Below are 17,042 nucleotides of genomic sequence, written 5' to 3' on the forward strand. Positions count from 1 at the left end.
TATCCCCCCTCTGAAAAATTTTATAATCAAATTTGTATACATAGTTTTCTCTGGGTTGCCATATTTATCTTCTTGGCAAGGATTTCAACTGTTTCCTCACTGAAGCTCATAGCAGGTGTTTAATAAATGCTTGTTGACTTGACAATTGATTTATATTAACTTTCTTGAGGAAGTTGCTTTAATTAGCATCCATGTCCATTCCTTCATCCAGTTTCTGTTATGGAGGTATTACAATTTGTCAGGCTGGTATTACTTTCAATCTTCACCATTTTTTTTTTGTTAATTTTGATCTTTACTCTTAAAAACTGGGCACAAAGAGCAGATTCAACAATAACTCCCATATTGGAAATGAGTCATTTACTTTCTGTTAAAATAGATTAAATTTCTTTTTTGTTGTTGCTTTATTATTTAGCGCTCACCATTTCTAGTGTCTTGCATTATCTAAAAGTAATCCTTATTTTATGAATTTAAGAACTATGAATTCTTATTTTATCAAGTTATTATATTTCTTAGAAATCATACATGAAGGAATTCTGATTTCATCGTTGTGGGGGACTCAATCACTGCTGTGACTGAACAGCTAAGTCCAAGGGAGTTTCCTAAAGCAAATAGAAGTTGATTGTTCCAGGTTCACACAGTTAGTGTCAGAGGTGGCATTTGAAATCAGATTTTCCCAACTCTCCAAGTCACTGTACCATATTTCCATCCAGTTCATAGAGCTGAGAAATTAATTTCTCATAAAGGAGAAAGGATACTATTCTACTGTATATATTACTTACATATGGATCATAAGATCATAGATTCCCAAAAATATTATGTCTCTAATGAAATAAGTATAGGCAATGGACTGTGTTTGTTTTTGACAAAACTGTGAATACATAAAGTTAGAGATAATCTTCATTTGAAAAGCAAAGACTGTTTCTGTTTATTATACTATGATTTTATTATATTATGTTGTACTATGATTGTTGATGGAGACTTAATTTTTGGAAGAAACAAGTTAGCTGTATATTAAGTACATATTCTGGAAAGTATTTGTAATTAGTAATAGTTTTTGTAATCACTGTCTCTGAAATGCAAAACACTAGTTTTGGACTAGAGGGCAAGTATATATGTATATGCCAGTAAAATTTTTTTATCAGTGTTCAGAAGGGAGCAATTTATTGCAATGACCTATTAAGCACCTGGAAATGGAAACATTGGAATTTTTCCCAAAAAAATTAATTTGTGGAAATAATGGTTATGTGTCTGTTTTGGTGTCTTAGTGTCTTTAATAGATAAGCATTATATGTACAAATTTCACTTAATCTTTAATGTCATATCTTGTTTAATCAAATAAATACTTGTTTAAAATGGAATAATAAAATTAGTGAACTTGTTTATTTATATCTCATTAGCAACTAAATTATTTAAATAAGTGCCTTATAATACTTTACACTATTCATATAGTGCTTAGCAATATCAAAGAACTTTCAAATATGTCATGTAATTTACCATTCAAACAACCTTATGAAGCAGTTAGTGAAGACATTATTGCTTCCATTTTACAGATAAAAAAGCCTCAGTAAGACAAATTAATTTCATTGCTCAATGTCATGGCCAGGAAGTCTGAGACTAAAGCTCATCTTCTTGACTCTTCTGACTAGTAGTTTCTCCTCTTCTCTAGTGTACCTAGAATCAGGGTATCAAAGAATTTTGGAGTGAAAGAACTCTAAGAAACCTAGTCCAACTAGTCACCTGGTATAATCCTTTCTGAATCACCCAATTAATTAATTTCTAAAGACTGAAATAAACAAAGCAATCACTGATTTTTTTATCTACTGGGAAAAGAGAAACTTTGACATTTAGATGAATCTGTGATCTTGCCCAATAAGCACCTCAAACTCAACATGTCCAAAATGGGGCTCCCTCCCAAATTTCCCTCCCAAATGCTAACCTCTCTGAATTTCCCTATTAATCTAAAGGGCACTATCATCCTCTCAGTCACCCAGCTTTGTAACTTCAATTTCATCCTCAGCTCCTTACTTTCACTCCCCTCACATATCTAATGATACCTTCACGATATCTCTTGTATATGTGTCCCTTTCCCTCCATTCATGCAGCCACTATCCTAGTTAAGGAACCCATCACTTTTATGGTATTGCATTTAGCCTTTTAATGGGTCTCCTTGCCTCAGGTTTCTCCCCTCTCCAATTCATCTTCCACACAGATACCAAAGTAAGTTTTCCAAATCTTAGGTTTGACCACATTGCCCACCCTAGTCAGCAAAATCCAATGGCTCCCTCTTACCTCCAGTATAAATGTCAAGTTGATTGACATTTAAAACTCATAATTCATATTTAATCCCTTCCTATCTTTCCAGTCTTCTTAGACTTATCTAGGGATCCATTTACCTTACCTACTAGCTAAACTTCCCATGTGACATTCCATTTTCCATTTCTATGCCTTTTCTCCTGTCTCCCATACCTGGAATTCTTTATACTTTTTCCTTTGCCTCCTTGGCTTCCATTAAGACTCAGCTTTAAAGCTATGTGAAGTAGGCCTTTCCCAGTCCTCCTACCATGTTTCCCCGATAATAAGACCTATCCTGAAAATAAGCCCTCCCCTTACTGTGCAAGATTCCTCTAAAACAAGCCCTCCCCCGAAAATAAGCCCTATTGAGATTGCCACTGTAGTGAAGGTGATCCCCTGTGCTATACACTACATTACGGTACCTTCTGTATGCACTGTCCCCTCCCCACCCCCGGTGAAACGCACGCCGCGCTCCGAGCTGCATCCAATCAGAGCTGCAGCAGTGAGCGCATCATCCTGTTCTTCCCCAGTGATTTGCTTATTGAATAAAGGTACATTTTTTTTGTTCACATTTACCTGTTTATTAAAATTGCTGTCAATGTTCATTAAAATAAGCCCTCCCCTGAAAATAAGCCCTCTGGTGTTTTTCTGTCCAAAAAAAATAATAAGACAGTGTCTTATTATCGGGGAAACACGGTAGTTCCTAGATCCTTTCCCTCTGAGATCCCTCATCACTTATTCTTCATATATCCTGTATGTATCTAATTATTTATATGTTCTCTTCCCTATAAAAACATAAGTTCCCTTCACTTTTTTTTAATCACAGTCCTTGGAAAATGATTGTTGATTGATTGAATTCCCTTCAATTAAAAAAAAAACATTTATTTAGCATGGTGTGTATTCATCATGGGCTGTGTTTTAAAAGGACAAAATGACAAATATTTCCTCTGTTCTTAATGTGCTTACATTCTACTGGAGGTAGGTGCGAATACTTCCTGAATCAATGCAGATTGCAGCCCGGCCATGATTTCCCATTTTCTGTCATCATCAGCCATATCCTTCCAGTAATTCTCCATTGAGGACCCATCTCAGTCACTATAGGATTTCATCTGATTTTTTTTTTTACTATCTTAAGAACATGAATGTAGCATTGGGATTGTCTATGTTTTATCTGTAATACTCACTACATCCTTGGCTCATCTCCTTTTCCAATAACATATGACCTGGATGATTTCTTTCACATCTCTTTTCATTACAAATAAATCACTATTCATTACTAATTCATTCTATTAGTGATTGTATTCATTACTAATAGATCCCTATATCAGTAGCCCACTTGCATTTACCATGATTTTCCACTGCCCTTTAGTTCATTTGTCTAAGATCATTCCCTGATTCTCAGCTATATAACATCATAGACAAAATGTTACTGGTAAAAAAGATGGAATTTTGTAGCAAAAAGCAGCTTAGAACCTTTTCTATAATTTCCTAAATGTGATGCAGCCTGATCTCCTCGTATTCAACTCTAGGCCCAACTTGTTATTGATTTGTAGCTCTTGTCCACATATTAAGCCTATTGAATTCTGCTCATTTGACCTGCATTTTAGTGGATTTAACCTATGTTTGCTCATTCTTCCCAAACAACCTCTGAAGTTAACTCAGGTCTAGGCATTCAATTGCCCACCATGTTAACAGATCTAGGAAAGGAAGAACATTGTAATGGTAAATATTTAGTTAAGACAGAAAAGAAAATTGAAGTAATGAAACAATATCAATACACTTTTTCTGAATGAGTAATGCCTTTTCATTCACCCCTCTTCTTCTCCCAGAATAGCTTGGAGAATGATTTTCAAGACTCATGTTCTGATAAAGGAAGAGATGAGAATGAGCTCATTCTCTGTACATAGCTAGAATATGCTCTTGCATGGGTCCTGGGGCCTCAAGATGTTAGCGCAACTTTGATTCTGTGTTTGGTATTGCCTTTTTTCCCCCTCCAGTTGCTATATCAGCATGATTAGCATGCAATCCATTCCTTTCCTCATGACTTCTGATCATGTATCTCCTTACAGGCCCTAAATTGACTTACCTCATCTACTATTTGTTCTGGTCCCCATCAATTAGCCTGTTCAAAGCCAGAAATTTTTTTGTCTCCTTGTTCCATTCCACGTTATCATGATCCCCTTTAAGGGATCCTTTAAGTTTGTGTGTGAGAGAAGTTGCAGAGGGGAGAGGAGAGGGGACTTCTTCCTATCCACTTCTATGTTCCATTCTTGATCATTTCATTGAGAGGAGCTACTGGAACAAAAACATCTTCACTGCCCTTTATGCATGTGTAATGACCCTCTCTCCCTATTTGGCAAATAGGGTAAAGGAGCTGTACATAGACTAGCCCCAAACTCTAAGGAGCCATCAAATATCTACATCTTTTTCTATATCATTTACCTCTTTATACACACATATATAAATATGTGTGCATACACAAACCAACTTATATACTATACTATATCATGTTACATTATTTATTATAAAAGGTATAACAAAAGTCTTAGTTCAGTTTTTAGCTCTAACAGAATTATATTATATATTAAGGGGAGATAAAGGAAGATGGTAAGTATTTCTATAGCCCTACTATGTGTCCAACACTGTGCTAAGTACTTTTTTACAAATATTATATAATTTGATCCTCAGAGCAACAGTTTGAGATATTAATCATATTAAAAGACCAATTCAATGACATAGGCAATGTTTCCTTTGCTTTCCTAGTGTAAGCTGTCAAATTAAGCTCTTTCAGAAAATGGATTTCACTGAGAATACTTTATAATATTTGAAGTCTTGCTACAAGACATGTATCTGGTAGGTACATAAGATGGTAGTCTACATGTGGTTATCCCATTATTGTCCCTGATGAGGATATATAAGTAGAGAAATGCTAGATCTGTTCCATTTCCCATCTGTTTGTTGTGTTCCTTCTACTTCTATCAACAAATGCCTTTGGAATGATCTAGCTTGACTAGATCTTACATTAAGCTGTTCCTCCTCCTACCCCTTACTTTTTTGCTGTTTTGTGCCATGAGTCCAGACTTGGTATTATTTTAACTTTGTCAAAAGAACAAGACATCTTCTGATTCTCCATTTGTTATTTTGTCACAATGGATTGTCAATTCTAGCTTTTCTTTAGTGGGAGCATAATTTCATGTGATAAGGATATTGTGACAAGAATTATAGGGGAAGAAAGAATTTCAAAAGGTCATGTTGGAAGGGAACACTGCTTTCCCTAATATATAATATTGAAAATGAGATTCTTATAGTTTCAGTTTTTCAATTTGATTCATTCCAATTTCAATTCAATTCAAGTTCAGTTTTTCACCCCATTAAACGTGAGGTAAGTAGAGACCAGATAAAACTGCTTCCATTTTACTGATGAGGAAATGGGAATGAGATCTAGTTAACTGGTTGATTTTATGGCACTAATTTTATAATACAGTTGGAGAATTAAAGGTTCTCTATTCTGAGTTTCCTGAGTTTCCAATATGTATTGGGAAGGGAGTTTCCACAACATGTGTTCTTCATGACAATGAAATCCTTGTTCTGGACCAAAATGCACATTCATATGTATATGTCCATATAATTAGCATCTCAGGCTTTCTTTGCCACAAAAGTTCCATTGATCACCATTAGCAAAATTGCAAGCTATGTCTGTTGAAGAGCATGAAATTTTTAAAAATAGGAAAAACTTGACAAGATTCTCCAAAGCAAGTCAACATATACTTTGATGCTTGGTAACTTTAATGTGAAAGTAGACAAAAGGAAAGATGGAGAAAACTATATTAGAAAATATGGTTTCGGCATTATGAAATGAAAGATACTAAAGGCTTATAGACAATTCAGAATCCCAAGAATCACACCAATACCTTATAAATACATTCTAAAAGTAGATAATTAGGAGGCAAGCATCAGATCAAATAACAAAACAATAACTATACCCCAAAGGGTAAGAAAGTAATGATTACTGACTTGAGACATTTCAGAATCATTTGTCACTTTGGTTAGAAGTGGTTAGAAGATAACAGATTAGAAGATAAATGTGATAAGATGATACTGATTTCAGCAACTGCAACTGGCCTATTTAAATGATCTGACGCTGTAATATTGGAAAAGGATAAAAATAAAGACAGTATCTGACTATAAATAGAAGTTTAACCAATGCAAAATAATCACCACAATGGAAAGGCTGGTGATGGATTAAATATGTAGATTGTTATATAGATTTTTGGATATGGCCAATGATGGGGATTAATGATTAATGATGGGATTTTTCTTTTTTGGAGGGGGGAAGGCAGAGTAATTGGGATTAGGTGACTTGCCCAAGGTCACATGGCTAGTATTAAGTGTCTGAGACCAGATTTGAACTCAGTTCTCCTGACTCTAGGGCTGGTGCTTATTCACTGTGCCACCTAGCCCACCCATGGGATTAATTTAGCTTGACTATGTACGTGTGTATATACACACACATATGTATACATATATGTGTGTATGTATATATGTTACAAGGGTTTTGTTTTTGTTTTTCTTTTTCCCATGGTCAGACAGAGAGAAAATAAGTGCTGATTAATTGAAAAAAAAATAACATGTGAAAGTCAACAAACTACTTCAGTCAACCAACACTTAACTACTTGGTCAAATGAAACACTCAAGAATAGATTTTCAATTTATCTCAAGACACACTCACCACAAATGGAAAAAGCTCTATACATTCATTTACAATCTCCTTAAGGAAAACATGAGGTAAGAACAACCAGTTTTTCATAGATAGTTTTCAACAAGATACATTTTTTGGTCAACCACAATTGACTGGGAGATAGAGAAAATGGAGTATCCAACATTGTCTATGGTTACACAAAAATTTTCATTTGATAGAATAAAATGCAATCTTAAATGCCTTATCAAAAAAGGTATCTACTATACATATGGGAGAGACAGAGACAGAGAATCAGAGAGACAGAAACAGAGGCAGAGAAACAGAGAGACAAAGGAACGGAGACAGAGAGAGAATGAGAACCAGTGTAAGTTCATTCCTTTCTTCTGACAAACTGGAAGAGACAAAAATCAAAAATCTTTAATGGCTCCCTACTGCTTCTATAAAACACAAAAATCCTCAGGTTGGATTTAATGACTTCTAAAATCTGCCTCCCACTTATCTTTCTAATCTTACTTTTTATTACTTTTCTCCACATACTTGGTTCTAGTCAAATTGGCCTAGTAACTGTTTGTTTTACACAACATTTCTTCTCTCAATCCCATGCCTCTGCAACATGGTCCTATATATCTGTACTGTACATCCCTCTTACCTCTGCCCTGTGGAAACCTTTTCAATACTCAAGCACAACATTCTATAGGAGGTCTTTCCTCATACCCCCAACAGGTACCATTACTCTCTTTCTCTCCTAAAAATTACCCTATTTTTTTTACTTACCTATGTACATATCTCATCCCCCAGTAGAATATAAGTTCCTTGAGGGAAAGAATTATATCCTCTTTTCTTTCTTTTTTTTTTCATATTCTAAGTTCCTAGAATAAGACCTTCCACATTATAGTCATTTAACATTTGTTTAATTGAATAGCTCAGTGCAGACTTGCGCAGATTCTGAATTTGGTATTGCTATTATGCTGTAATACCTGGCATAGTCTAGTGTACGGTAGGCAATCAAAAAATGTTTGCTGAATAAATGATACTCAATGGATGTTAAAAAGCCTCTCTGGAGAGGGATTTATCATGGCTGTAAAAAGGACTGTAGCATATAATTGTTGATAAAGTTAAGAAAAGGAGGTAGGTCAGTCTTGTAGTAAGAGAGATAACAGATAGAAATCCATGAGATAAATTGGTAGCTTTGCAATGCACAGAAACTGAGAGGAAAGCTCCCAATGCATTTAGTGACCTTCTCATGGAGAATATATAATCAGGACAAGAATTGCACATAATGAGAAAGCATGAATGGGTTATAATCCACACTGATGGGAGGAGTACCTATATTCATGAGATTGCAGATTCATGGAATCATCAAAGCATTTGCCAATTTAATATTTCTTATAGAAAGATAGACTAAAGAATTAGTTGGGGGTCAGGAGTTGGGGGAGGGTATTTCTTCTTTTGAGAGAGGACCATAAACACAAGATCAGTGGTTGAGAATGTTTATTTTATTTTCCTTTCCATTGTGAGTGTGAAGAAAGTAAGGGGAATATTTTAGCACCTTCCATATGAAAACACAGGCTAGCAAATTTCATGCTAGGGCATGCTGGACAGAGAAAGATCTGCCTGTAGAGGAAGAGTTAGCCACTTATGTGGTCGATATTTGAGAGTATGGATATGCCCTCCATTCAAAAAACCCTCCCAATCAACGTGTCATTGTTCTTAAAATGTAAACACTAGAGAGTTATTCCTTTGAACTGCAATATTGTGTATTTAGAAGTCCTCAGCTAAAATTCCATTATATCTGAAAGGGATAAATTCATGATCAATCATTAACTTCTTAGCTATGATTAATTTATTAGATAACTAGCTCTTATCTCAAAAGATGTATATTGAGATGCTGAGGGAATGAAATATGGAATAAATAGTAATAATAATACCAGTAACATTTATGTAGTACTTTACAGGACAAAGTGATTTCATTTCTATGCTTGCAAATGAAATACAAAGTGATTTCACTTTTAAATTACTAAAGCTTAAAACTGCATTAAAATTTTTGGGACACTGTGTAATCTGATTCCCACAACAACCTTATAAGGAAGGCAGAGCAGATATCCCTTTTTACAGATTAGGAAACAGGCAAAGGGTGATTAGATGTTTTGCCTAAGATTGCACAAATAGGATTTGTGCCAGGATTTAAATAAAGGTCGTAAATTCCTAATTCAGTGCTTGTATTATTATTATTTAGAGCTGAAAGAGGCCTTGGAAATCAGTCACTATAACCTCATCATTTTTTTAGAGTAGAAAACTGAGTCCAGAGATGAAGTGAATTGCCCAGAGTCACGTAGATAGCTAGGTGGCATACTGTATAGAATGCTAGGCTGACAGTCAGAAAGAACTGAATTCAAATTTTGCCTCTTACACTTATTAATTGTGTTGCCTTGAGCAAGTCACCTGACTTGTCCATCTCAATTTTATCATATGAAAAATGAGGGTAACAATAGCATCTACCTCTTATGGTTATTGTGAGGATAAAACAAGATAGTATTAGCAAAGTACTTTGCAAACCTTAGAGTATTATGTAAATCTAGATATTTATTATTATTATAAATATTATTACTATGTTGATTCTAAATAGCAGAGCCAGAATTTAAATCCAGATCCTTTGTCTACACATTAAGTGCCTTTCATTCCCAAAGAATCACTTGAGAAGCAAGAAATACTGCCTGGAGAGGACAGAACTTGGAAAGACAGGGAAATACAGGACCTTGAGCACTCTAGTGGCATTATGAGAATGCTGGATGTTTTTCATGAAAGTCAAAGGCAAAATGAGTAAGAGAAGTATGCAAAAGTAGGGAAGTCTAGGAGGGCAAAGACAACCAAGTTAATCTGCTTCAGAGCAGAATCTTGGTCATATTAGCGGCCACTATCTCCTCTCTGAAGCTATCTGGGTCTCAGTAGACTGTAAACTACTCGAGGACAAGGATTGTTTTGTTTTTGTATTTGTATATTCAGTAACTGACACACAATAGTCACTTAATAATAAGTGTTTGTTGATTGATAATGGCAGAGTAGGCCAATCAAGAGCTAGATCATTACTTAAATTTAGGGCTAAAAGTTTCTTAGAATATGAAATTAAATGTAACAGTAGTTCCTAACCTTTATTTGTATCATGTATCCGCAATCTGGTAAAACCTATGACTCCTCTTGTCTAAAAATTATGTTTTTAAATGCACAAAATACATAGGATTGTGAAGAAAACAAATTATATTGAAATTGAAATATATATACATATATAGGTATATATGCGTGTGTCTGAATTAGAGAAATAAATTCATGGGGTCCTGCGTCAAATAGGGGTCACCTCCAAGCAGACACCTAGGATCTTTCTAAACTAATACAACAAATGTTGGACTAGACTGTGGCCTCTTCATAATGTACCCTAATTCTCACCTGTACTCAGGGGATGGCCTTCAAACCAATTTAAAGTCCACATCTATCTGAATTATATCCATGCTAGGTCACAGTTTGCCTGCCAAGTGGTCAAGAAATTATTTGATATCATGGATCATTGTGTCACATCTTAAAGATACTTTGTGATTCTAAGCAGGAAAATATGGGGTCTCATTCAGAAACCTTGGGGCTAGGAAATCTATGTGCAGGATTTTAAGTATCTCAGTACTCAGTCAACCTTCCTCAAATTTATTTTTAAATTTTGTTTTTGCAGAAATAAAGTCATTTAAAAAGGTCAATATCAACAATGGGAAAAGCTCTGTTTTGGTTCTCAAATGTAAAAACAGGAAGACAATATGCTGGCATAGGCAATGTTTCTGAAATGCCTGGAAACTACCCACTGAGAAGGTAGTACTGATTTTAGTTATAGACTGGTGTCTTAGATGGACTAGATGATTTGTGTTTCAACATCAGAGAGTGTCATAAATACAAATCTGTATGTAGCTATTTAATAGATACTGAAAAAAGTCCCTCCGTCAACCTGATGAAAAAAGTTGTATTTTTCAGCCCTACTATTACTAAAAAGAGCTATATTTCATATATATGAAGTGAGACTAGCAAAAGGACTTTTTTAAATTCTAAGAGAACAACAGTACTTTTATGATATTCTTCATCCACTGCTTTAAATTTACATCCATTGCTTTTGTTGTATGAGTGATTTCCATTTTGTCTTCACTTCTAATGTTATAATTTCATTGAAATATATTAATCATTTAATGCAAATGTGCAATGTTTTTATACTTAATCTTGAACAGAAGTATTTCTGAGACTGAGAAGGTAAAATGGCAAAAATATACTTTTAAATAGTATTTTAAATTAAATTTTTAAATATGTTAAGCTCAGAAGAGAGTATTAAGAATATATATGACTATAATATTATTAATAAATAGTTCACATATTTAACTTTCATAATTCAGACAGTTATTTTTTGAAAAGATAAGTGGATGTTAATATTTAAAATTTCTTCTAATCAAAATCTTAAACTTACAGTACATAGCCTCCTACAAGATGTAATGTTAATGGGATTAAAAAAAGATCTTCCCTGCTCATTAATAGCCCTCTGGTGGAGACCATTAAAGGAAGCTTGCTTGGGGGGTGGGGGGGGTTGGCTTGTAGAAAGGCTTTCACACCTTTAGATAATTTCTAATTCGGCACTGTGAGTCACGAGGCTGTGATGTCTTCTGGCTCAGAGAAGTGTATATATACTCTGAGTTGGTATTTTGCTTTGGAGGCTTACTTATGAGAAGGATCTTATGATTCCCTGGTTGAGATGCTGAGTGGGAGTATGTTCAGAGCTCCTTGACTGCTCAGCAGCTATCTTTCCTGGTAAGACAGATCTGAGAACCTGTGCTAGCTGCCATCCTGGGTATGCCAGTGTGGTTGCTGCTACACAGAGAGAACAACACGATTTCCAAACATGTTCATCTCAAATTTTCAAAGTAACAAAAGAAAAAAAATTGAAGTGACTTTAAAAATCTGTGGTAAGACAAGACTCCGAGACAGTTTCTTAAATGGTTGGTCAACAAAGTTGGGAGTTTGGAGTTGTTTTTATAGTGGTTTCAAAACAAAATTTATTCTTCATTTTACAGTTAATCTTCAAAACAGTGGAGCAAGGCAGATTGCACTTTTATTTGCATGAAGTAATCTGATTGGTACTAGAACAGTTGGCCTCTGCTCACTAGGCTTTCATTTTGCATATTTGAGAACTGCACCTGTTGGCCAACTGGCTAAAGCAGAAGCTCAAGGTCTGCGAGTCTTGCTGTTGGACCATTTCTGCTGGCACAGAGTGTTATAAATATTGCAAGGACCAGGCAGTTTGTATTACAGGATAACATAATTCCACTGACCTATTCATTTCCTATTTATTCTTCTGCAGGATTGGATTTAGATATGATATGTTTCTGTATTTGTTTAGGCTAGTTCCCAAAGATTCTTACAAAAAAATACAACTGAGAAATGCTCTTTATTTAGGATGTGGTTTAAAATGAGAGGTAGGGTTAAATATGTCATCTCTGACTAAACTGATCCAAGTTGAAAGGAGAAGGGGGAATGATGTCTCTAAAATAAAAGCAGCACATTAGTAATGAATCAGAGAGCTAAAATACCACTACCAAAATAAGTCCTATACACCAGCCAACAGTTACAGAAAATTACATCCTCTGATTAAGAATGAAAATGATGTGAACACTTAGGAGACCCATAAACACTATTCATTGTAGCTTGAGTTGCATTTATTTAGTGGAAAACTTCTCTCTGTCCCTCTCTTTCCCTCTTCTTTCCTCTCTTTCTTTCTCTTTCTCTCCCTCTCTCTCTCTCCCTCTCCTTCTCTGCCTGGACTCCTGGAAGGAGGAAGTGGGAAGGGAAGTCTTTTGTTTGTTTGTTTTGGCCCTCTGGGGAGCAGTCCAATGGATCACTCACTTAGCATTTAAAGGCTCACCTTTCAATCTGGTTTCAAAAGTTACTTTTAAGAATTCATGTTGGCATTTATCATGAAAGGCATTTTCTAGTGAGCATTTTCTTATTTTGGAGAGTTAGATCTGTGTTTCAACTAAATACAACTAGTGTCCAACTTACAAATGGATCTTAGTCCAAAAGTTTATTTTTAAGTCAGGATTTTTTTTTTTTGTGGGGGGAGTGGGAAGGAGGAGTTCTAAATGTATTTTCCCATAGAAATATTGCTATACATGGTGATTTGTTACATTCCCTGGCCAGACCACAAAACCCTATTTAACTCATAATGTACCTGAAATACTTTATGAAGAGTACTATAGATTGGGGTTCTTTACTCGGGGTCCATGAACTTGGATACCAAATATAGCTAACTGAAATTCATCATTTTTTTTCCAATTATGAATTTTTTTAAAAAAAGAAACATTCTGAGAAGTAAAAAGGCTGCTAGAGATGTCACAACTACTCTAGACCATATAATCACCACACTAGAGTTAAACATGGAAAAATGGATTCAGCATTCCCAGTTGGGAAACTGGAAATAAGTTTATCTCCCTTATCCTTCTTTGTTCCACCCACTCACTCCCAGAACTGAGAACTTTCTCCTCTTTCCGAGCTCATACCTTCCTTCCTGGAACCTTTTCCCCTTTCTAAATGATAAAGTCCTGGGGAAGCTCAAAAACTCCTGATAGGGAAGTTGAGTCATCTACCCTGTAGGAGCTAAGACCAACAGTAAAGTTCCAAAGTCCCTTTTCCCACCAATCTAAGTTTAAAAATCACTAGCCCTCAATTCTCCAGAAGACTTCCTCCCTCCAGCCACAATGGAATAATATAACCATTTCCCAGGTCAAGCCCCTCCTCGGTTCTCTTAATTCCAGATCCTGCTAGACCCATCTAAGGGAGTGGGGGAGGGGGGAGTGGAAACCATGGTTGGGGAAAGGATACCCTCGTTTGGGACCGCAAGAAGGGCCCAACTCAATCTGGGACCCTGAAGGGGGACTGTCCTGTGGTCCCTCCTCATTGATTACACTTTCCTTTTATGGGTATCTCCCCTTAATAAAGATGCCTTACTTTACTGGTCTGTCATGTGCTTCAGGATTCCCTGAGCAGAACTTTGTCTGGAACCTTCCAAAGTCTGCATTAAGACTGAAGGGACCCAGCCAGTTATAAAATACCAGAAGTAGCTCTCCTGGCATGGGGAATGGGCTCCCCAGGACACAGGGTTGAAGGCGGGGAGAAAAAGGATCTGAGTAGAGGAGATAAAGGTAGGGGTTAAATCCTGGGGATGATTCTCAAACTGAGGGGCACTGCTGTTTCTGTTTTTTTTTTTTCACCCGAGGGATTATTTTTCTACTTAGTTTCTCTCCGTTCCTGGTCACTGCAGAAAAAAAAAAAAATCAAGTCATAACTTCTTTCCTATTTGTCCCATAAGCTGTTGTGGTTTAAACCCAGGGATGACAAAAACTTTTGCAAGTGGGGGCTCTGCCCGACCAAAACCTGTTGGGGTTTCATGATGTATTGTGGTAGAACTATCTCAAAGAATTCAGAGTCAGACCACCTCTAATCCAAGTACAGGCATTTATTGAGATTGACATCTCTCATGAAGTAGGCTAAACTCCAAGAGGAACCAGCAGCTTCAGAGAAAGCAAGATGGATTTTTATAGGGTAAAGATGCAATTAAATAATAGAAATTTATATAGAATAAAGAAATATCATTAATATTAAAAAGGCAGGAGGAGTTTAAGGGATTAGGTAATGGAGGAGGGGTCCCATCTATGGTTCAGTGGTTAAACATTCTGGTCATTCTGCCCTCCAATTGACTAACTACTGTGGTTTTGTGTGGTCAAGAGAGCTAGTTAGGTTTTGTGGTCCTGTCTTAGGCTAGATGGATGATGTGACTGTCATTGAATACAACAACACATGGGTTTTTGTGAGAATGGATCTGGGGGGGCAGTGAATAGGTAGAGGCAGTAGCTAGGTTCCCATCATATGGACACACCTGCTGTTTCTGTGGGAACTAAGAGGTCGGGGACTCACCTGTTGTTCCAGTGAGATGCGAAGTATATATGAAGAAGTTAGGACATTGGAGGTGGCATGAGGGGGAGGAGGGGGCAAGCTGCTGTTCAGTGGGGCCAGGCCTGTAATGAAGTTGGAATATTGGGAATGGGGACAGCTTTATTAGGATTCCATCATAAGGAATCCTGGTGTTTTTCCGAGGATTTTACTATTAATAACACCAGTGAAACTAAATAGTGTTTGGCACATTGAGAAAAATAGAGGGGTAAAAAAAGGTTTTCTTTTATCTCTTTCCCCAACCACCCCCACTCAAGTTTTTACACATAGACCCTATGGGAAAAGATAAAGGTGCTGATAAGTTAACCTTGTGAGTGTTTGGATATAAAAAGAGGTATTTTAAAAAAATCTTAAGCTTTATCTCTAATTATAGAATAAAAGGTTAAGCCTCCTATTAAAGTAATTTCAAGCAGCAGGGGTAGGGGACAGATTTCTTCTGGGCCTTCAAAATCTCACCCCTGAGGCAGTGAACTTTATAGCTGCTTGGATTTCTATCACCTGAGAATTTTTTTTTAAATTTTTATTTTAAAGTAGAAAGTCGATCTCAAAATCATAAGAGCAATGCTCCAAATTCTTAGTCATTTAAGATGATTATCTTTCTTAATTGTCAATATTAATTTGCCTTTGGAATTTTGGCCACAAGGTCTATTTCAACAATGTGAAAATAAAAGTGCTGTGTTTACATGCTGTATTAATGCATTAATGACCTTTAGGATCATTGATTTAGAGCTAGTAAGGACCTCAGGGCCCATCTAGTCCAACCCTCCACCCATTTTACAGATAAGGAAACAGAGTTTCTAATAGGTTAAGTGACTTTGCTTAAACAGAGTATCTCAACTGAAGTTCGTAATTTTTCCCCTTTAATTTTGATGTCTGACTTTCACTTCTCTTCTCAGATTAAAGAGTCTATTTCGAAGCACTTTGGAAGTCATGAGAGAAGGGCAGTGCTCTATGTGCCTTCTTCCTACAGCCAAATGGAACTTCAGCTTTATCAGCACATACTCACACATCATGGCTATACTATTATTACCTCAGAAGAAAGCCTCAGGGCTGGCCTTGGGCTGGGGCAACTGGACCAAGGTGAGGATAATTAGAAGTCATTTAAATCCTGTAGAATATAAGGTCCCTTCCTGCTCTAAATCTTATGATCCTGTAATCCTATAATATTATTCTATTTATAGTTGGTATCCAGTCCTCTAGAAAAGAATTTCTCCTTTATTACTCTTGAACCTTGAATAATAAATCCCTTTGCCTTCTGTTATCCCACCTTAATTCCTTTCCAACTGCTTTATAAAATTGTATTCTCTATCATCTTTCTAATATATTAAAATATAAAGTACAAATTATGTAAAAAGTTTGCATTTGGTAAAAGTGTGAGGTTTATGGTGAGAACAGTACACTGCTTCATCCACCCAAGCAAATTAAGCTAGTTTTCCCTTAAAAATTATTGAAACCATCTTTAAGACTTTATTGAGGGGGTGGCTAGGTGGTGTAGTGAATAGAGCACCAGCTCTGTAGTCAGGAGGACCTGAGTTCAAATCCGGCCTCAGACAAATAACACAAAAACTAGCCATGTAACCTTGGGCAAGTCACAACCCCAATTGCCATCCAAAAAGCAAAAAAAAAAAAAGACTTTAGTGATTCAGAGACTGAAAGGTTAGAATTGTTGACATCACTTCCTAGTCACCTTAGTAGGAAATGGCCAGCCTCTCTCTAATACTTGACTGGAAGACCATCACAAGCAATTTAGGGCAAGAGGAGCTTTTTTCATCTGAATCAACTCATGGTGCCCTAATTATATATCCTTATTGAATATCCCTCTCCGATTCTAGCTAAGAAAATTTCGTATTTGTAGTTGTTGAATGACCTGTGGGTATCTCATCTCTTTCTACTTAAACTAGTAGGGAACTGGCCTGAGTCATATCTAGAGGTGGTGGGAGGGGGGGAGAGGGAGAGAGATTGAGACAGAGAGAGAGAGAGAGAGAGAGAGAGAGAGAGAGAGAGAGAGAGAGAGAGAGAGAGAGAGAGA

The 17,042-nt window shown here is 36.2% G+C and overlaps 1 protein-coding gene across 3 annotated transcripts in view; it reads left to right on the forward strand.

The window, feature by feature from the left end:
* CPED1 (cadherin like and PC-esterase domain containing 1) overlaps positions 1-17,042 on the forward strand; it is a 433,414-nt gene that overhangs the window by 30,866 nt on the left and 385,506 nt on the right. For 2 of the 3 annotated variants that reach the window (XM_069087089.1, XM_069087090.1), the window contains exon 3: positions 15,910-16,093. The exons of the other annotated variant lie outside the window; for it this stretch is intronic. In XM_069087089.1, the coding sequence (XP_068943190.1) occupies positions 15,910-16,093 (184 nt within the window). The remainder of the gene's footprint in view (positions 1-15,909; positions 16,094-17,042) is intronic. 3 annotated transcript variants of the gene reach the window in all.

This window comes from Petaurus breviceps, unplaced genomic scaffold (genome assembly GCF_028583685.1).
Source record: "Petaurus breviceps papuanus isolate PSGF00001 unplaced genomic scaffold, PetGlider_PUasm1.0 181, whole genome shotgun sequence".
Lineage (NCBI taxonomy): Eukaryota > Metazoa > Chordata > Mammalia > Diprotodontia > Petauridae > Petaurus > Petaurus breviceps.